Source organism: Psittacula echo, assembly GCF_963264785.1.
Source record: "Psittacula echo genome assembly, chromosome: 2".
NCBI classification, from domain to species: domain Eukaryota; kingdom Metazoa; phylum Chordata; class Aves; order Psittaciformes; family Psittacidae; genus Psittacula; species Psittacula echo.
Window position 1 is genome coordinate 44,795,865 of NC_137737.1, and position 22,065 is coordinate 44,817,929.

Here is a 22,065-nt window from a genome sequence, read left to right on the forward strand (position 1 = left end):
TGTACAGAGCAAATAAAACTGTTCACATCAGATCATCTGTGTGCTGAAGTCCCAGTTCTGGAGCACACACTTAAACTTGCTGCTGAAGTCAGGCTTTTTCCATAGATGTCAAAGGATGAGATATGAATTCCTATGTTTTAATTCGTCTAGGCATCTGGTTGGGTTTAAATTTTAGTTTTCAGAAGTGCTTTATTGCATTTATAGGTAATTAGTTTTTTTCTGTTCGTTAGCTAGCATTACATTAAAGTTGTGACTCAAATCTAATCTCAAATCTTTAGTGAAACATATTTTTCTTTCATAAATCCTGTTTGGCTAATTCAAAATCTACTGTACTCATTTTTGGCCGTAAGAAACAAATCATTGTGTTGATTCATTTGCTTGAACTGTGAGATAACTGTTTTTAAATGCAGTCCATGCAATAAGGCAATATACAAATAATTTGTGCATGAAATACAGCATTTCGATAGTAAATGAAGCAACAGAAAGGGCTAAAGATACTCTGTGCTTGTTTTATCTGGTTTATGGGCTGTCCTGAGGGTATGGTTCCCTCAAATGCCTTCCGTAAGTTAGTCATCACTAGCAGAAGGTCCTGAGCTTCTGTTCACCTCTCTGTCTTTTTCTTTACTGCTATTATCTCTACAATTTCATGTCACACCACACCCCACCCCCCACCCCCAATTACATGTTTCTATAGCTTCTCAGGGGCATTCTGTGGCTCAAGAGCCAATTGAAACTTACTGAAACAGTCAGGAATTACCTAAGCTAAAAAGATACATACTTTCCATGACCATGAAAAGAAACAGGAGAGAAACATCACAGAAAGATAGGAAACAGTGAATAGTGAAAAGAATGTAAAGGGGAAGGTACTTCAGTATTTCTTTAAGCTCCAAACCAACAGATATTTTATTAAACTGAAAGGCTGTAACACAGAGTAAAGGAAATGCTTTTCCACACATTGCATATTAACTTCCATTCTACAAAGTGTCACTAAATCGAAGAATTTAGCAGGCTTAAAAATTTGTTACACATTAATATACATTTTTATACCTGCGTTTTTTACATTCGTGGGTAAATTAAATAGGAAAAATTGTTACAAGTATTGGCTATCCCACTGCAAGGATTTTGCTCTCTCACAGGGTTTGTAATAACCTCACCTGCGTATTCTGGGGTGGTAGTTCTTTATTCAAATGTATTTCCCATGAACAATTTATTTGTCTTGCTGTCCTATTGGCTTGGCTTCCACTTCAGAGTTAGTCTTATATACATATTGTATTTATAACTATAAAATCTATTAATGCTTTTGTATAATGCTTTTTTGTGAGCTACTGCATTTTTCCAGTTTTTCCAACTAGAAGCATAAATGCATAAGAATAAAGTAGTTGGAGAGGTAGAAGCCTTTCCCATATTTGCATGTAGTTTGAATGAAAAGATAAAAAATACCAAGCGACAAAGCAATCTCAGAAGTGCTACAAAGGGAAGTCTAAACTGTATTCCTGCAGATACATTTCAATAGACACAATTGCTTTTGATAACTGTTGTTGCTTTGAAGTATCTGGAACTGAATATTATGCCCATATAAGTGTATTTTTTTCTCTAGAGCCATAACCAGAATCAAAACTATAATAGTTTAGATACTTGCAAATTTGGAATATCTATTTGTTTATGTTATTGTCACAAAAGTGTCATGTCTTCAGAACAGGCTTAATGTGCAATGTACATGGTAACATCATTTGTGTAATGCAAGACTAGCTTTTTTCCATAGTAAGTGTAGACATCCTGGTTGTGGATCTTAAACAGCTGCATCTTCAGAACATAATGTATCATTCTTAAAGGACTTCACCTGAAAGCAGATTATATGGATAACTTTGCTAGCTGGTTAATGTCCACCATGTGACTGACAGTTTTGTAATTGTTCTGTACAAGGAAGCAATGAGCAAAGGTAGTATCTAGTGTAGTGAAGGCAGTGGAATAGGTATGTTGACATTGCCTTCCCCTGAGGAATGGGGAGATACACCAAACTGCAGCTACTTCTGTGAGAGCTGAGAACCATCCTGCACCACCTTCTTCCTCCCCATCCCCGGCATCCTCATGGCTCTCCTGGCTGCTCCTCCACCACTAACAGTTGGTAGGAGGTGATGCTGCCTATATATCATCTGCTTTCACACTTGAAGCACCAAATAAAGATGTTGAAGTATGAATAAGTGCTTCTTATTTTTGTTTTACTTTTCTTCTCATAAATTTACAAAGCACCCGTAGGTAGTCTGTTGAAATTTCATATTGCCCTGGACTCTGCTGAGAAATGACAGTTCTTGAACACCATGCTCAAACCATCTCTAAAAAAACCATGATGTAACTGTAATTTCCATCTTCCAAATAACTTTTCAGGATTTCCATTAATTAGTTTTTGTTTTCTTCTATGAAAAGAGTGAACTTTAGCCCTAAGCATAATAAGTGTTTGATGCATGGATGCATTAGTGGCTAGTTACAAACCTTAATGTGGATGTTTCTTCCTTCTGTCCTTAAAGGAATGCAGAGGAGTATTATTGGATGGTACAGATAATTCTTTAATAAGCAGAAAAGAGTTATGTACAGTGCATTAAAAAATACATCACACATCAGAAGCACAAAAAATGTGGATTTAATAGTACTGAAAGGGGAAAAAACATTTGAATAAGAGAAAATTAAAAGTGAAAGAGTATCAAAGATGGTATTTTAGAGGATAGTTATGATTTCTTAGTTATTTTAAAGGAAAGGTCCTGAATACTAACTCTAAGGATATCACAGATTTATAAAGAAGAAAAAATACAGGACAGACAGCCAGAAAGCTGAATAAAGAATTACAAATATAAGAAGGTAAGGCAAAATAGATGGAAACACTGCCTAGCAGAAAGTTCAAAGCAGCTTATAGCTGTGGCCAGGAAAACAGGAAAACTTGTAAAAAAATTGCTAAGAAGAATATGAGCTTCCATGCTTTGGAAGCAGGACATTGAATTTTGAAGACTGTAGCAGAATCATTTCTGATAGATTGAATACATGCACTAATATTTAGTGTGAATATTTATATAGTCCAGCATCTGCAATAGCTGTATATATGCTGAGATCCTTTAACTTGTATTATCTCAAGTCAGACAGTAGTAGCTGGTTCTCTGCAGGCTTAAGTAAATCCTGACATGGTCCTCTAGACTCAGTGAAGCTGAATCATTAAAGTGAAAGGCAGTGAGTCAGGCACAATCATCTAGAACATTGTCTTCAAGGGACTTAGTTAAAGAAAGCTGAAAAGTTGTGTGGACTAGCAAAAGACAGCTGACAAAAACAGAACTAAGGGTCAAGTACTAGTCAGGATAAGTGAGAGTGGCAGCCTCACTGCAGAGCCTGTCAGGAGGCAGGAAGGAACCCACCCTAAGGAGAGTGAGAGCAGTCTCTGCTGAGAAGTTAAAACTGCAGCTTAACCAAGTGCTTATCCCAAGGGAACTGTCAAATTCAAATACTTGGAAGCAATTTAGATTATCTTGTTTCAATTTGTCTTTTGTTAGCATCTGTATCATATAAAGGAGGACAATGTGTAGAATGGGGAGGGCTGATAATTTGGACAGCATATCTCATAGCAGAGTGCTCAGATTTTCATCCAGCAAACTATACAGCTGTGCATTCTTCAGATCTAAAGACATAAATCAGTTCAGGAACATCATTCTGCCTTTTATTCATCCCTGCTTCTCCAGCACACATCTCGGCCCCCAGCTGCTGTGTCTACACTTGGGGAATAGCCTCAGCACCTGGTGAGCATCTGCTCCAGTGCTGCCAACCGCAGTAGACCAGACTTAGGTGTAGGAGCTCCCCACCATGGTTTCGTGCCAGAGGCAGGCTGTTTCCCTCAAGTACATGTATAACTCTATTAATGAGTTTATGAAAATACTTGCCCTGGTTAACAAAAATCTACAGCTGTGTCTAAATGGTGGCAGAGTATCTTTTTGCAAAGTGAGCTCTACTTAGAAAGGAGACACTGTTTTATTAAATAATTTGCTTGAACACAAAATTTCTAATTGTTCCATTTCATGTTCATAATTAAGCTGCTCCAACTTCTAAAATGTATAGATTTATTCAGTTAGTGATAAAATTATATATCTTGCATACACATCATATATACTACATACTTTTACGTGTCTGTCTTAGCCTTTGTTGTTTTTAAAGTAGTATAACAATAATGATAAATGAAAAATAATTTGGAGCTTAACAATAAACTCTTTCACAAGGCAAAATGTAAAAAATAAGCACAAAGTTTCAATGCAAATAGTGAAGAGGTTTGATGCTGTGTACTTGGGAAATCCTTCCATATTGTTATTTTAGTTACTGCATTTGTTTTGAGAATTCATTGTGACTGGGAGTACCTTTGTTGTCACTGAGCTGTCTTCTCTTGAGCAATCCTGTGGCATCATTACATAGAGGAATCCTAGGCCAACTGTAAGCTCTGGAAGCATGTAAACAGAAAAATCAAGTCAACTGATTAAACTTTAAACAGGCTTTTATACGCTTTAATGTTTCTCTGTCTTGTGTGACATATTCTGTGGGTGGTGGGCTTGGGGTTTTTCTTGGGTTTTTTGCTTTCACAAAATTAGCATGGAACTTCCGACTCATATAACATGTCAGTGCAAGCTTCATCCAAAGTTGGGAGAAGGGGCAAATATATTTTGAGGTTTTGTTTGTTTTTTATTTTATTTTATTTTTACTATACCAGACTTTTTCAGAAGAGACACGTGGCTCAGTTTTAGCCTGACTTCTAATTTGTTTCTTCTTCACGCATAATGCATATCACCTTCAATCTCTTAAAATTATGATTAATTCTTTTCAGTTTCATATTGCCTTTTCTCTGTTACAATGTGAAAATACAAAGTGTTTTTCCAACATGCTGTCCTATGCAATAATTATGAATTATTTCTTACAGAGACATGTGACACAGTCCAGTGGTAATCGAAAATTCAAGTGCACTGAATGTGGAAAAGCTTTTAAATACAAACATCACCTAAAGGAACACCTACGAATCCATAGTGGTAAATAAACTAAGCATTGAATTGTGTACTAATGTTGCTATTTCTCCTTTTTATAATGTTGATGTGCTATCAGTCTTGTAAGTGTAAGTTTAAAATACAAGTATTTTCTTTTTTTTATGTTTTCCCTCTGGGACTTCAAGCACTGACTGCAGCCTTCAGTTCTGTGGAGGAAATATGTAGAATAACTCAAGAGCATTTGCAGTTGCAACTTAAGCTCTGACAGTTAAGGAAAACTTCACTTATGGCAGAAGCAGCAGGGGCATCCTTCTGATGCCTTTTCACTTGTCTCTTTTTTCTCAGTGTTTGCAGTTCATTCAGCATGTTATGAGCCTAGAAAGAGCTGTGCTTCCCACTGTGGCTGTGACTGTCATCATTTGAGACTAGTCATATGAAAATAGGCTCAGGACACAGATCTAGGATTGTGATATACTGTCACAACAGTTTAAGTTTCTAAGAAAAGGTCCAATTTATAAGAAATTTAATATGTAATAATATATTTTAATACATAATATAACAATAAGTTAAATGTGGTTGCTCAAAAGAGATTCACGATTTCTATCTTTAATGAAGATGTACCCATTGACAGGAAATCTGAAAACAAGTTTTTAGGCCATCTTTTCCTTTCTTATCAATTGCTTAGCCATGACAATAGCAGTGAAGTGCACTTCACTTACAAGTCCTCCCTCAGCAAACATCATCTTCATTTCATTTCCAGAGGGTAGTGGCACTGTGCCTGTGAGTAGAAAAGCCTCAGTCAATGTGCTTTTCAATCTGAAAGCAAAACAGCTGTTTTGGCTCTTTCCTTTTCCTCTGTAGCACGGATCCCCTGAAAAGGCAGCTCTTACTAGGAATTTAATGATTGTATAGTTGTGTGTCTCTTCCTGGCGATTTAACCTGACATTAATCTCTGAAGGCAAATACACATCTGTCTTCTACCTGTATCTGGTTTCCCTTTACTTAAACTTTGCCTGGATTTCAATTGATGAGTATTGTATGAAGATCCAGATACAGTGCATTTGAGCTTGCGCAATAAAATGTGTATAGCTCTTTTTACAATTGCGATTTGTATTTAGGGCCTTTTTTTCTTTAGTTAATCATATCCTTTTTTTTCCATTATGAAATCTATATATCTTCTGAAGTTAGTAGTTGTACTATTTGAACAGAGTTAAATGAAATCTTCAAGTATCATATAGACTGATTTATGTGACATGTGGACAGTTACTGGCAAATACTGGAACATATCATGATCATGTGGGCTCCATCCTATGTCTACTAGTGGATCATAAACTCACTAAAGGACTCTAAGATCAGAGCTATACATGGCACAGTTGCCTTTAGTGATCAGTTAACTGTATAAGATAATTTTTCAGTAGGACTGTTTGAGAGGTCATGTTGATGAAGTTATGCTGTAACCTAGTAAAGTGTTGCATATGCCTTTTTTCTTTTTTTTTTTTTGTCTTTAGGAGAGAAGCCATATGAGTGCCCAAACTGCAAGAAACGTTTTTCCCATTCTGGTTCATACAGTTCACACATAAGCAGTAAGAAGTGTATTGGTTTGATGCCCGTGAATGGACGAGCCCGGTCAGGGCTCAAGACGTCTCAGTGCTCCTCCCCTTCCCTTTCTGCATCACCAGGTAGCCCAGCAAGACCACAGATACGACAAAAGATAGAAAATAAACCTTTGCAAGAGCAACTTCCTGTTAACCAAATTAAAACTGAACCTGTGGATTATGAATTCAAGCCCATAGTGGTTGCTTCAGGAATTAATTGTTCAACCCCTTTGCAGAACGGGGTTTTTAGTGGTGGTAGCCCATTGCAGGCAACCAGTTCTCCTCAGGGTGTGGTGCAAGCTGTTGTTCTACCAACAGTAGGTCTGGTGTCTCCCATAAGCATCAACTTAAGTGACATTCAAAATGTACTTAAAGTGGCAGTGGATGGTAATGTAATAAGGCAAGTATTGGAAAACAATCATGCTAATCTTGCATCCAAAGAACAAGAAACAATCAACAATGCATCTATACAACAAGCTGGCCATTCACTCATTTCAGCTATCAGTCTTCCTTTGGTTGACCAAGATGGGACAACCAAAATTATCATCAACTACAGCTTGGAGCAGCCGAGTCAACTTCAGGTTGTTCCACAAAATTTAAAAAAAGAAAACTCTGTTCCTACAAATAGTTGCAAAAATGAAAAATTACCAGAAGATCTTACAGTAAAGTCTGAGAAAGATAAGAACTTTGAAGGAGAGACCAATGATAGCACTTGTCTTCTTTGTGATGACTGTCCAGGAGACCTTAATGCACTTCAAGAATTAAAGCACTATGAAACAAAAAATCCTCCTCAGCTTCCTCAGCCCAGTAGAACAGAAGCTGAGAAGCCTGACTCCCCTGTCCCATCAGAAACTGGGGAGAACAACTTATCTTCTGGTCAGCCACCTTTAAAGAACCTTTTATCGCTCCTAAAAGCGTATTATGCATTAAATGCACAACCAAGTGCAGAAGAGCTTTCAAAAATAGCAGATTCAGTAAACCTACCACTGGATGTGGTAAAAAAGTGGTTTGAAAAAATGCAAGCTGGACAGATTTCTGTGCAGTCTTCTGGACCATCTTCTCCTGAACAAGTTACATTAAGCAGTCCCGCAGATAATGATGATCAAGCAGCAACTACAGATGTAAGCAAACCCCAGAACAGCACAAATAACTCTCACAGTTCTGTCAGTACAGCAAAATCTCAGACTGTACCAGGGGGATCAACTCTGAATGGTTCACGCAGTAGCACGCCATCCCCATCGCCACTAAACCTTTCTTCATCAAGAAATTCACAGGGTTATACGTACACAGCAGAGGGTGTACAAGAAGAGCCACAAATTGAACCTCTTGACCTTTCGCTACCAAAGCAACATGGAGAACTGTTGGAAAGATCTACCATAACTAGTGTTTACCAGAACAGTGTTTATTCTGTCCAAGAAGAACCTTTGAACTTAACTTGTGCAAAAAAAGAACCACAAAAGGACAACAGTATTACAGACTCTGATCCTATTGTAAATGTAATCCCACCAAGTGCCAATCCCATAAATATTGCTATACCTACAGTCACTGCCCAATTACCTACAATTGTTGCCATTGCTGACCAGAACAGTGTTCCATGCTTGAGAGCTCTTGCTGCCAATAAGCAAACCATTTTGATTCCACAGGTGGCTTATACATACTCTACCACAGTTAGTCCTGCGGTTCAAGAAACACCACCAAAACCAATCCAAGCCAATGGAAATCAGGTACTTTGGTTTCTGTATCACTTGATATTGTGTATGATGTATTCGTTCTGTATCCATGCTGAACTAACTGAAAACTGTCAAGATAAATAAAAATGTAAATATAAGCTATTAGGTTTATTTGGCTTGATTGTTAATGGGTAATAGATGTTACTGTTAAGTCCTCTGTAAAGTTGATAAGCTCAGGCAGCTTGAGTCCAGACTTATAGAAATTTATAGTTCTTACAGAGACTTATAGTTCTGTGCATGGACAAGTCGGTTCTTCACCATATTCAGTCATTCGGAAGTGTCTTCTAGGACATTAGTGTTCAGTATTCTAAAGGCAGTCTAATCCTCCTGATCAAAAAGTGAAGGACATGACGTCTGTTTCTTGCTGGCTGTGCATCATCCCTTTCCCCACATTCAGAAGATAAACTCTCTGGAACTTTTGGCTACTCCCTTCACACTGCTCTGCTTTCTTGGCTTGCAGAGTAGCTGAATTTACCCTTACACCATAATGGCACCTTAAATAAAATTCAGATGTATTCTCTTTGGAAGTCAGGCAGGTATTTATCTTCTCATCTGCCATTCCTATATCCTGCCATATTTCCCCCTGGGTACATCTAGATATGACCTGATCTGAGTCAGTCCTCCTGAGAAACACCTGCACATGTTGAGTAGGGACAGAGCAGAACAGAAGAGTGGCTCATGTAAAGACTGGGAGTTTCCAATTAAAACTTAGAAATGCTTTTTAGCATTTCATGCAGGCTTCCGTACTGCCAGAGGCTGAGAAGCCTTAAAGAGTTACGAGGTTGCTTATGTGTTAAGCTTTATTAGACAGATGATATTTGAGCTAACATTTACATTTTTATATTCAGATTTGATAATATATGATAAAAGTAATTGTGTGTAGTGATATTACTGATATTGGTAGAAAATATTGTGCTTCTTACAGATGAGCTTCAGCACTTTAAATGCTTAGCAATAAACAACAGTTAGGAGATTTTTAAAACTTTTTTATTAATGGAACATTTGAAGTCCCCCAGATGTTGCTTTATTATTTGTGATAGTTCTTTGAGGAAGAAGATAGTAAAATTTGCAAACTTGAATGGTAAGTTAAATAGCTTTTTGTGAAAACTACAGCAAAAAATACAGTTTTAACTTGCATAAAATCCTAGAGGTAGAGAAATGTGGGTGACAAACGTAAGTTGAAAAATGCAGTTAGATACCAAATTTACTCTTCCAACTTGCTGGTGTACTTTATAGGTCTGTAGTCTTCTTTTCCTTCCTAACATCGCATTTATTTTATGGGCCCTAAAAATGATGTGTCAGTGTAACTTAGACGTGGCCAGCAGTCAGATTTGGATGTGATGAAAGTCAGTCCCAGTGAGAATTCTGATCCTGTGTGGTGGCAGGGACTGCAAAGCAGAGCGATGCAGCAGAAGATTTTTTTGACTATGTAAGTCTAAACAATTTTGTTTGGCTGTTTATGGAATTGAATAACAGTGTGGCTTCAGCTTACATTTTATAATATTGTGTGCTGCATCCATGCATTTTTTTTATATTGAACTAAACCTTTTTCATAATTTTTTCTTAAGGATGAAAGGCAAGACACTAGCTCAGAAGGAGTATCGAATGTAGAAGATCAAAATGATTCTGATTCAACACCCCCAAAGAAAAAGATGAGAAAGACAGAAAATGGGATGTATGCGTGTGATTTATGTGACAAAATATTCCAGAAGAGCAGCTCATTATTGAGGCATAAGTATGAGCACACAGGTATGTACTAGGAAAAGCAGTTTCAGATCATTATTTCATGCAGTGTGTAACTGATAATCTCAATTGGAATCCGATTCTCAGAAAGTGTACGGAAGTGTAATAGTCCTTCTTACAATCTGTGCTCAGCTGTCTTTAGGAACCTATGTTTTGTAGGGTTGTTTGACAACTGCAGTTCTATGTTTCTTTAAATTTTTGAGACTTAAACCTTGAATAGAAAAACTGGAATTTCTTCCATCTGGCTCATGGACAGTCATCTGCAAGCAGCAGCCTGTAGTGAAGGATGTATTACATCTGATTTACCTTGCCTAGTTATGAGTTAAGAAAAATTAAAAATTAAAATAATAAATTAAGAAAAAAGGATTGTGTATGTGTATGATACCTTACATGAAAGGCAGAGAGATCTCTCTAGCACAATGGATTTTCAAATTAAGCCACATTTGTAATGATCTTGTCGTGGTTTAAGCCCAGGCCGTAAATCAGAACCACGCAGTCTACTTCCCCCCCCCCACTCCCCAGAGGGATGGGGAGGAGAATCGAAAGAATGTAACTCCCACGGGTTGAGATAAGAACAGTCCAGTAACTCAGGTATAACACAAATCACTACTGCTGCCACCAATAATAATAATGATAAGAGAAATAACAAGGGAAGAAAATATGATACCGCTCGCCGGAAAAGAGCCCGACCGAAAAGAGGACGTGCCCTTCCGGGTAGCTCCCAGTTACATCCCCGGGCATGACGTGCTGTGGTATGGAATACCTCTTTGGCTAGTTTGGGTCAGGCATCCTGTCCCTGCTTCCTCCCGGCCCCTCCTCCTCCCTGGCAGAGCATGAGACTCACAAAGTCCTTGGTCAGTCTAAACATCAGTGTTATCAGCTCTGTTCCGAGGCTGAAAGTCAAAAACACAGTGCTGCAACAGCTACTAAGAAGGAGAAAAACTGACTGCTACTGCTGAACCCAGGACAGTATCCACCCCTTATTCCATACCATTCACATCATACTAAGATCCCACATTTTCCATATACTCTCACTCTCATTTCAGTACACTGTTATCTTAGTGCACGGACCAATTCCTATAAAGCTACTGAGTCTGTTCGGTTCATGATGTTGGGCTCCATCTCTTGTAACAGTCTTTCAGAGCAGGAGAAGCTGTGTGCAGTGTTGGATCGTTGTCTGCTGATGCTGATCATTCCTTTACTGTAGAACTCATCCGGTTCTATCAAAGTTCATTCTCTGTTGGGATGATGGTCGGAGGGAAGTCAGGGCCAGTCGCTGGTGCCCTGCAGACTTCTAGTTGATGGGCTATAGCAGGCAACAGCGTACAATTGAGTTCATTGTCTGTTTTCCCCTAAAATCAAATCCCCTTGAGGTACGCATCGGACTTCCCCATCTTCCCGCATTACCCACCAAGTATATCCAGGTCCCTGAGCAAAAGCAATCCCACGAGTGGGTTTGCCTTTACCTGAAGCAGGAATAACCCAGACTGTCTTCTCCAGCAAATTCTTCATGTGCACCACAGGAACTTTGTCCCCCTCTACAATATGTAAAAGTTCTGACTGGGCTGGGCCAGCCCTGTTGGCAGATCCTCTGGTGTTGACCAACCAGGTGGCCTTTGGTAAGTGTGTATCCCAATGCTTGAAAGTTCCCCCACCCATTGCTCTCAGTGTAGTTTTTAACAGCCCATTATACCGTTCGATTTTCCCAGCTGCTGGTGCATGGTAGGGGATGTGATATACCCACTCAATGCCATGCTCTTTGGCCCAAGTGTCTATAAGGTTATTCCGGAAATGAGTCCCATTGTCTGATTCAATTCTTTCTGGGGTGCCATGTCGCCACAAAATCTGGTTCTCAAGGCCCAGGATAGTGTTCTGGGCAGTGGCATGGGGCACAGCGTATGTTTCCAGCCATCCGGTGGTTGCTTCCACCATGGTAAGCACATGGCGCTTGCCGTGGCGGGTTGGTGGGAGTGTGATATAATCAATCTGCCAGGCCTCCCCATATTTGTACTTCAGCCATCGTCCTCCATACCAAAGAGGCTTTAACCGTTTCGCTTGTTTAATTGCAGCACATGTTTCACACTCATGAATAACCTGGGCAATAGTGTCCATTGTTAAGTCCACCCCTCGATCACGGGCCCATCTGTATGTTGCATCTCTGCCCTGATGGCCTGAAGTGTCATGGGCCCACCAAGCCAAAAATAATTCACCTTTATTTTGCCAATCTAAGTCCATCTGAGCCACTTCAATCTTAGCAGCTTTATCCACCTGTTGGTTGTTCTGGTGTTCCTCAGTGGCCCGACTCTTGGGTACATGGGCGTCTACATGGTGTACCTTCACCACCAGGTTCTGCACCCGGGCAGCGATATCTTGCCACAGTGCAGCAGCCCAGACGGGTTTACCTCTGCGTTGCCAGTTGCTCTGCTTCCATTGTTGCAACCACCCCCACAGGGTATTTGCCACCATCCATGAGTCAGTATAGAGATAAAGTACTGGCCACTTTTCTCGTTCAGCAATGTCCAGGGCCAGCTGGATGGCTTTCACCTCGGCAAACTGACTTGATTCACCCTCTCCTTCAGCAGTTTCTGCAACTTGTCGTTGAGGACTCCATACGGCTGCCTTCCATCTCCGATGCTTTCCCACAATACGGCAGGACCCATCAGTAAACAAGGCATACTGCTTTTCACTTTCTGACAGTTTATTATATGGTGGGGCCTCTTCAGCACGCATCACCTCCTCCTCTGGTGACATTCCAAAATCTTTGCCCTCTGGCCAGTCCATGATGACTTCTAGAATGCCTGGACGACTGGGATTTCCTATTCGAGCTCGTTGTGTAATTAGTGCAGCCCATTTACTCCATGTCGCATCAGTTGCATGATGTGTAGAGGAGACCCTGCCTTTGAACATCCAGCCCAGAACGGGCAACCGGAGTGCCAGGAGGAGCTGTGCTTCAGTGCCAATCACCTCCGAAGCAGCTCGAACCCCTTCATAGGCTGCCAGTATCTCTTTCTCAGTTAGGGTATAGCTGGCCTCAGATCCTTTGTATCCCCGACTCCAAAAGCCGAGGGGTCGACCTCGAGTCTCCCCTGGAGCTTTCTGCCAGAGGCTCCAGGTAGGACCATTCTCCCCAGCTGCGGTGTACAGTACATTTTTTACATCTGGCCCATTCCGGACTGGTCCAAGGGCTACTGCATGAACTATCTCACGTTTAATTTGCTCAAAGGCTTGTTGTTGCTCAGGGCCCCATTCAAAATCGTTCTTCTTCCGGGTCACATGATAGAGAGGGCTTACAATCGAACTGTAATTTGGGATGTGCATTCTCCAGAACCCCACAGCACCCAAGAAAGCTTGTGTTTCTTTCTTATTAGTTGGTGGAGACATTGCTGTTATTTTGTTGATCACATCTGTAGGGATCTGGCGACGTCCATCTTGCCATTTTATTCCCAAAAACTGAATCTCCTGTGCAGGTCCCTTGACCTTACTCCGTTTTATGGCAAAACCGGCTTTCAGCAGGATTTGGATTATTTCCCTCCCTTTCTCAAAGACTTCTTCCGCTGTATCACCCCACACTTGAAAAACACCAACACAGCAAATACCGGCTCTAAGTAACCTACAGCATATTGAGACTGTGAGATCAAAAACAACAACTTTGAGAGACAATAAATCAGCATTGTGACGAGTGACTATTAATCTAAAACACTGAATGCTTATCACAAATACGATTAGACACACTCCGGTCAGATCTGTCGTTATCTCAACCCTTCGTGCCCCACGTTGGGCGCCAAAAAGAACTGTCGTGGTTTAAGCCCAGGCCGTAAATCAGAACCACGCAGTCTTCTTCCCCCCCCCCACTCCCCAGAGGGATGGGGAGGAGAATCGAAAGAATGTAACTCCCACGGGTTGAGATAAGAACAGTCCAGTAACTCAGGTATAACACAAATCACTACTGCTGCCACCAATAATAATAATGATAAGAGAAATAACAAGGGAAGAAAATATGATACCGCTCGCCGGAAAAGAGCCTGACCGAAAAGAGGACGTGCCCTTCCGGGTAGCTCCCAGTTACATCCCCGGGCATGACGTGCTGTGGTATGGAATACCTCTTTGGCTAGTTTGGGTCAGGCGTCCTGTCCCTGCTTCCTCCCGGCCCCTCCTCCTCCCTGGCAGAGCATGAGACTCACAAAGTCCTTGGTCAGTCTAAACATCAGTGTTATCAGCTCTGTTCCGAGGCTGAAAGTCAAAAACACAGTGCTGCAACAGCTACTAAGAAGGAGAAAAACTGACTGCTACTGCTGAACCCAGGACAATCTGAAATTAACAGCCATTCGTCAGACGTGGACTCTAACATTTTTGGATTTTACTTTTATTTTTAACTTTCCATAGTTGTTCCTTTTTGGCTCCAGTTCTGCTATCTTTAGTCATTTTTTTTTTAATAACTGTTGATCTCTTATTTCTTCTGTGATGGCTTAATTATTTTTTTTAATTGTTTAGGTGCCTATATTATATATCTGCATATTAATGTTCTTATTTCATCTTGCATGTGGAATTTAAAAGATAAAAAATCCCCTTCTCTATTCACCACTTGATCAAGTTTCTCAAGTTGTATTCATTAACACTATTTTCATGCCTTTCCTGTCCTGAGACTCTTAACTCCTTTACATAACTCTTCTTTTCATTCTACTTTTAAATTAAGTGCAGTATTCAGAATCATAGAATCATTTAGGTTGCAAAAGACCCTTAAGATCATCAAATGCAACCATTAACTTTACACTGTCAAGTCCACCACTAAACCACGTCCCTAAGTACAACTACACATATTCTAAATAAATAGCTCCAGGGATGGTGACTCAACAGCTTCCCTGGGCAGCCTGTCCCAGTGCTTGACAACACTTTCAGGGAAAAAAAATCTTTCAAATATCCAATCTAAACCTCTCCTCGCACAACTTGAGCCCATTTTCTTTCATTATATCACTTATTACTTGGGACAAGAAAGCAACATCCACCTCACTGCCTGTTTGGCATAAGCTGACATGGAGGTGTTGATAATCGCTATGGTGTGACCAGAAAACTGCTGATTGTCTCTGTCTCTCATGGGCCAAGACAGTGCAAAGTTGTTTTGCATAGCAACTTTTGAGTATTGAAATCAAAATAACATTGCTAGGTTCCTGCTGTGCTTGTAAGAGACTCTAAAAACGAGGCAACAAAGTAGAAAGCTGCAAAACAGAGCAGAAAGAGAGCTAAGTGAAACAAAGCAGATTTGCTGTATTAATATGTGTAGTCAGCAAGTTTTGTACCTAAGGCATTTGCCTGTGCCAACCTAGATTTTAGAATGATTTTTCCTTTACCTAGAAGGTGAAGAAAGGAATTGGTACACAAAAACCAACATAAAAGCTTAGCTTGCTTAAAATTTCCGTTGGTACAGAGAAGTCAGAATGGTTTTGAATCAAAATAATGTTTACTGCAAGAAAAATAACTCCTTTTCTAATTTACTTATATTGTATTTTTTTGTGCTAAAAGTTACATCTGAGAATCTGTCCTTCAGGTTTCCTAAAAAACTCACAAATTACCCTCGTAATTGTGATAATATACCCTTGCATCTTTTGATCCTCAGGTGAAAAATTGAGGGTGAGAGTGCATGGAATAGACTGTCTTGTTAAATAAAATGAATTGTTGGTAATACCTTCACCAACAGCATTTTATGGTTAAAACAACAGTATAACTCTTTACAACTGCTGCTACAAGATGTCAAACTGTTTGTGCTTTATTTTGCAGGTAAAAGACCTCATGAGTGTGGAATCTGCAAAAAAGCATTTAAACACAAACACCATTTGATTGAACACATGCGACTGCATTCTGGGGAAAAACCCTACCAATGTGACAAATGTGGAAAGCGGTTTTCACACTCGGGGTCTTACTCTCAACACATGAATCATCGATACTCCTATTGTAAAAGAGAGGCAGAAGAGCGTGACAGCACAGAACAGGAGGAGACAGGTCAGGAAGTCCTCAATAATGAGCATGCTGGTGCCAGGGCATCTCCATCACAGATCGACTCAGATGAGAGAGAGAGTCTAACCAGGGAAGAAGAGGAAGACAGTGAAAAAGAGGAAGAGGAGGAGGAAGAAAAAGAGATAGAAGGACTTCAGGAAGAAAAAGAATGTAGGAAACTACAAGAAGTAGAGGATGAAGAAGAAGAAGAAGTAGAAGAAGATGAAGAAGGGAAAACTGAAGGTAACAAGAATGATGAAGCTGTAAATCAAGCAAGCAATGCAGAACCAGAAGTTATACAGAGTAATGGGCAGGTGTCAGAAGAAAAAGATAAAGCTTAAATGATAGTTTTTTCTATAAGGAAAAAAAAATTGGTAATGAAGTTTGTTCTATATTATACATGCTTTTCATGGAAACGCAGTAGCCTGCATACTGTGATTTCTGTTCACTACTGTGTAAAAAAATATATATATAAAAAAAAAAAAAAGAAAAAAAAAAAAAAAAGAAATCCAGGTGTGCCTGAACCTCAAACTTAGTAATTTTTCACACAGTTTTCAAAGTTAGGAACAAGTTTATAACATGAAGCAGATTAGAAAAATACAGTGACTCTGGAAGCAAAGATTTAACAGGTTTTAGGAAACCTGATTTATTAGACAAGCATCTGGCATCATTTGTTTTATCAGTATTAATTTTCATTCTTAAGTTGATTAATTTCTAAGCTGTACAATTGGGAGAGATTTATATGTTTTGGGTTGTTTTTTTTTTAATGGTAAAACATTTCCTAAATCCACTTCAGTATTTTTTATGTTTTAAAATGTGAGAACTTCTGCACTACAAAATTCCCTTTTGCAGAAACCTGTAATGCAGTTGCAAACAGTGCTTGGCTACCTTTATAAATTCAACCTAGAAGGTAGCGGTTTATGACATTAGATGTTGTAGTAGAGCATATTCTCATTTAAAGTGTATTGTTAGCCTTAAGAAAGCAGATGATAGAAGAACTGAAGTTTCTTACTCATGTGGTTAAAAATGTAGTTGAAAGGATTGTTGTTGAGTTCTGATTGCAGGGACTAACAGTGTTAATACTGGTAAGGACAGCAAAGTCGTCAAAATCAGTGTTTGTAATTGTGTTTTGAGTATGTAGTAACAATATGAAGGATATGATATGAAGCTTTGTATCTCCTTTGGCCTTATGCAAGACCTGTGTGCTGTAAGTGCCATTTATCAGTATTACAAAGGCTCTAAGCAGCCTTTATCCAACGTGTGGCCTACAATAACTAGCATTTGTTGATTTGTATCAAACTTCTAAACTAATCATGGGGAAAAAAACACTCAGCCATCAGAGAAGTAAGAACACTGGTATATTTCATTATTTAATTGTTTGGTGGTATTTTGGGTTAATACCTGACTTGCAGAATTTCTCTAAAATAATTACAAGGAAAATTTTCTAATCTGCTTTATTGCTTTATTGGTTTACTTTAATTTCAGACACATACATGACATGTTATCTGGCTCATAAGTATTTTCAAATGTTAGTTATTATGGACCCCATTTATTAACAATGTTAGCTGATTTTTACCTATCAGTATTATTTTATTTCTTTTAGTTTATAGATCTGTGCAACATTTTGTACTGTATGTCTTCAAACCTGGCAGTATTAATACCCTTCTTACTGACATATGTACCTTTTTAGTTTTAGAAAACTTTTATATTTATGTGTCTTATTTTTATATTTCTTTATTTATTACACAGTGTAGTGTATAATACTGTAGTTTGTATTAATACAATAATATATTTTAGTATGAAAATTTGGAAAGTTGATAAGATTTAAAGTAGAGATGCAATCGGTTCTCTTGCATTGAGATTTGATTTAACAGTGTTATGTTAACATTTATACTTGCCTTGGACTGTAGAACAGAAGAATTAAAATGGGAATGTATTAATTTTACAATTGCAATCAATTCATTTTACCTTTACCCAGTTTTTAATATAAAGCTCTTAAATTTTGAAATTCACTGTGTGACTAATAGCATGATGCTCTGCAGTTTTATTAAGAGATTAGTCTAACCATAAACCTCTCATTTCCTTAGTAAGCCAAATTAGAATGATCTTATAAACAGTGTTGGGAGCAATGTTTAACATTTTTGTGCCAATTTGTTCCTGTATTCATGTATGTATGTTACAAATCTGAAACTTCATTTTTAAGTTCCTTGTTACATCATGGTCATTTTCTAGTTTTTTACCAGACTCCCCATCTCACAATAAAATGTGTCAACAAGTCTGACTTACTGTCATTATTCTGATCATTTAGAAAATGGTTTTAAATTATTTCTATGAGATGTTATTCAGACACGGTTCCTGCTTCAGTGTCAATACTTGATTTCAATTGTGCATAAGGAGCACATAAGTGAAAGGAAGGTTTGACTATGTGCAGGCAGAGGAATCACTGCATTAGTTTATTGATTTACCAGCCTTAATAGAACAACTGAGTTTTCAGAATGAACTGTGTGGGTTTGTGATTTTTTTTTCCCCCTCTTGTATCTATGTAATAGATTTTAATGCTCTCTTTCAATATGACTGCTTTTAAAGGAAGTAAGCTTATAGTTGTTTCCTTGATTTAGCAATAAGCTAGTGAAAAGATTGATGTATATATTGCTCTTGAACTTTCCAAAGACATGGCACTAACATTGCATATATATTATACATAAGATTTCAGCAATGTAAGTACAAAGGCTTGAAAGTTGTATTACATATGCGTGTTTATAATGTTTTGCAGTTTAAGTGAAGTTTAGAGACTGTTCTTTAAGAAACATTCTGTTCTATAATGATTTCCTAGAAGGGGATTTCAGTTGTTAATTTCATTTGTTTTTCACAAACACAGTGTGATTTATTTTATATTCACATATCTAAGTTTTGAATAATTCTCAATCTTATTATCTTAACATTAATACCTACAAAAGATTTATTCCATATATTAATTGTTTTGCTTGTCTGTATGTTGCTGTACAGTATACAAATATCGGACTTTTAGGTGGAGTAAGCTTCTAACTCAATAGTATCATTGATCTAAACATGAGAAGGCATTTTTGAAAAAAATAATCATTTATATTGCCTCAATAATGTTGCTTTGTAATTATTATTGTAGCAGAATTGAACAGGTAGATCAGGATTTCTTGCACATAAAAATGGTTTCGCTCTGTTCTAGGTAATGAAACACACCCTTTTTTAAACTATTTTAAGATTTTTCATGTTCCAGGAACATCTTACTTGTCTATAGTAATAAACTCAGGGAAACATTTGTTGAAATGGGAAAATTTTGCTGTCTTTAGTAATAGAACAAATAATTTTAATAAATCCAAGGTTAAGCTTGTGAAAGGCCAGTAACTTCCGTTTCCAGAACTTTAAATGAAGCAAGAGAAAACTATGCTTGTATAGAGAGCAAAGTCCAAGCAATTTTGATTCAGGAAATGTTATCAGTTTTGTGGAGAAAATTTATATTCTATGAAACTGTCATTAACGTTTTTATCTTCATAATGGATTGGTGTATTGAATTTTGCATCTGTTAAGCTTGGAGATGCCTCTAATTGTGACCTTATAACATCATTTATTATCCCTTTGAAAACACAGAAAACTGATGCATCTTCATGTAGTGGAGTAAACTCATCTGGAACATAAAGGAGCTTAGGAGGTGCAGGCATTGTTTATTCGCAGCCCCACCAGTGAGATCCCCGCAGCGTAGACAGGTGTGCAGCATAGGGAAGGCCAGGCAGCTGTGAAGGAGTACATCACATCCACCAAAGTACCAGAATTACTCCAGCTGCAGCCACATGGACCTTTTCTTTACATTAATGGCAAAGCCATTTCAAGATGAGTAAGTTTACCACATGAAAAAATAGTGAAAGCAAAAGCATAAAGCCTTTGCATTCTGCTCTTTGAAGATAAATAGAAGTTGGAAAAGAGCAGTAAAAATGGAACGTAATTTTAATAAAACTTCACTGTCCTGTGGCCTCTTCTTTGGTCAGAAGATGAAAAGTACATCAGTTGCCTGTCTGCCCAGGCTGTGGTCTGTGCCTGCTTCTTTGTCATGCTCCCTGTGCATGACTCAGCCAAGCAAACAGGAGACAGTCACCTGTCCAGACTGACAAAATGAAAAGTGCCTTTTGAATGCAGCGTGGGACAGAGCACTGACCTGAGCCTGGCGTTCTGGGTTTGGTTTTGCTACCAACCTGTTTTATGACTGCAGAATGTAATCAATTTGTATGTTTAAAAATCAGTTCCAGTTGCAAAATTGTGACAGCGGGATGTTCTCTCAAGCAATTTGAGAATAGGAAAAATATTACAGAAAAACTACAGGAGGAATGTTACAGAAGTATATATAAAAGTGTTATGCTTATATGGATGGGGAATACACTTCTGAGACTGTGAGCAAACAGGAACAGAAAGAAACATAAGGCTACAAGAAAACTAGAAGATGTGTTGAAGAGAAGTAACTGCTTTCTCCTCTTTTAGTAGCATTCATGTAACATCCCAGTGGTGATTCTGGTGGCACTGTCAAATTCTCCGTGGCTACATTGCTGTCTACTTGCTGGTTTTTTGGAGCAGCCTGTCCATATGTGTGATTGATAACAGCAATGCTGTAGGTATGAGCTTGAAAGTCAGGGGGATTTAAATTGTATAGAATTACAAATAATCAGATAAATTAACGGATACTAAAAAAAAAGAAATGAGCAAGTTTTGTTAGTTTGGCTGATCTCAGAGCGCCAGTGTGTTCCAATAGCTGTCTTAAATTTTAGTAGAAGAATGTACCATGGTATAGCCCAAAATGCAATAGTTACCCTAAAAGGCACTATTCTTCAGACAGATTGAGGAAAAATTGCTTAAACTGGCAAGAAGTGCTGTGTTTGCACTCTGGAGTAAAATTATTCTAATGCAATTATGTCCGGTAAACCCTCAGCCAGTGTCTGCACAAGCAGCACTTCACTGATATTTGCGCTGGCAAAGTGTGCCTGGGACAATGGTGGCCACAAGACTGGGTGGCAATTTGAAAGCAAACCCATTTACAAGACAGAAAATATGAACTACTAAAAGCACCATTTTGCCACAGCAAAAGGCTACATTGGGGCTTTTATCATCAAAATGATGAAGGATCAGGAGTTCACACTCTTAAGCCAACATAGAAGTCTATAGTAGAGAAATGAAAATACTTTCTACTTTACAGAAGACCATTAGAGGTGAAGGTGATGATTTGAGGATGGGAAAAGGCCATTTTGCTCATGGAGGCCATACTGAAGACAGGTAATGGCTTTTGAGCAGAGGAGGAGGAGAAAGGAGAAAGTTTGCCCTGTGCTGTCCTCAGTGCTTCTGAAAAGTGTGTTTGTTTTAATTTCTTTACTACCAGTGTGTAGTCTGCACTCAATTCTTCACTTCGATAGAGGTTTTGCTGTGAGTTTTGCAATTCACATTCTGGTACTTAAACACAAAAGTATTTTTTTTCTCCTTCCTTGGCAGAATAGCTTGTTTAATTGCTACGAGAATAATCTCTGAATTTCGTAACAGAAATTCAATATTAGAATGTATTTTGAGGGGGTTTTTTATCATTTATTGTTCATGTTTTTCTCAGGCAGTTGTTCCAATTATATTTGCACAGTCTGATTTTCACCAAAAAATCAATACAAAAATGTTATGATAGTCAAATAAACTCTTAAAAATGATCATATATTTACAACTTTTGTTTTGTCCCTCTGCTTTTTCATGACCTCTGGTCACTGATCTGTCACACAGCCTTCTGCATTGTGTGTATTATGGCTATCATGCACATTGTGTGTATGTTGTCTCTAGAGGAAACACTATTATATATTTTGTATTTCATTGCTTCAGAAAACAAAAACTGCTCCTTTAAACTGTAATTAGAAAATAAAGGAACAGGTGGGATTAAACATGAAATGTGCTGATGTCAAGAGCACTTTTTGGCAAAGCTTGTCCTAGTAGCTTGCCGGATGTGAAAGTAGTGTC

At 38.4% G+C, this 22,065-nt stretch overlaps 1 protein-coding gene across 6 annotated transcripts in view; it reads left to right on the forward strand.

Moving 5' to 3' along the window:
• ZEB1 (zinc finger E-box binding homeobox 1) overlaps positions 1 to 18,317 on the forward strand; it is a 129,353-nt gene extending 111,036 nt beyond the window's left edge. For 5 of the 6 annotated variants that reach the window (XM_080610073.1, XM_080610074.1, XM_080610075.1 and 2 more), the window contains 4 exons: positions 4,940 to 5,045; positions 6,509 to 8,319; positions 9,894 to 10,074; positions 15,841 to 18,317. In XM_080610073.1, the coding sequence (XP_080466199.1) occupies positions 4,940 to 5,045; positions 6,509 to 8,319; positions 9,894 to 10,074; positions 15,841 to 16,397 (2,655 nt within the window). In that variant the 3' untranslated portion in view covers positions 16,398 to 18,317. Of the gene's footprint in view, positions 1 to 4,319; positions 5,046 to 6,508; positions 8,320 to 9,893; positions 10,075 to 15,840 lie in introns of those variants that run through there. The other variant, XM_080610078.1, reaches the window with a different exon arrangement.
• Positions 18,318 to 22,065: the final 3,748 nt, after the last annotated feature.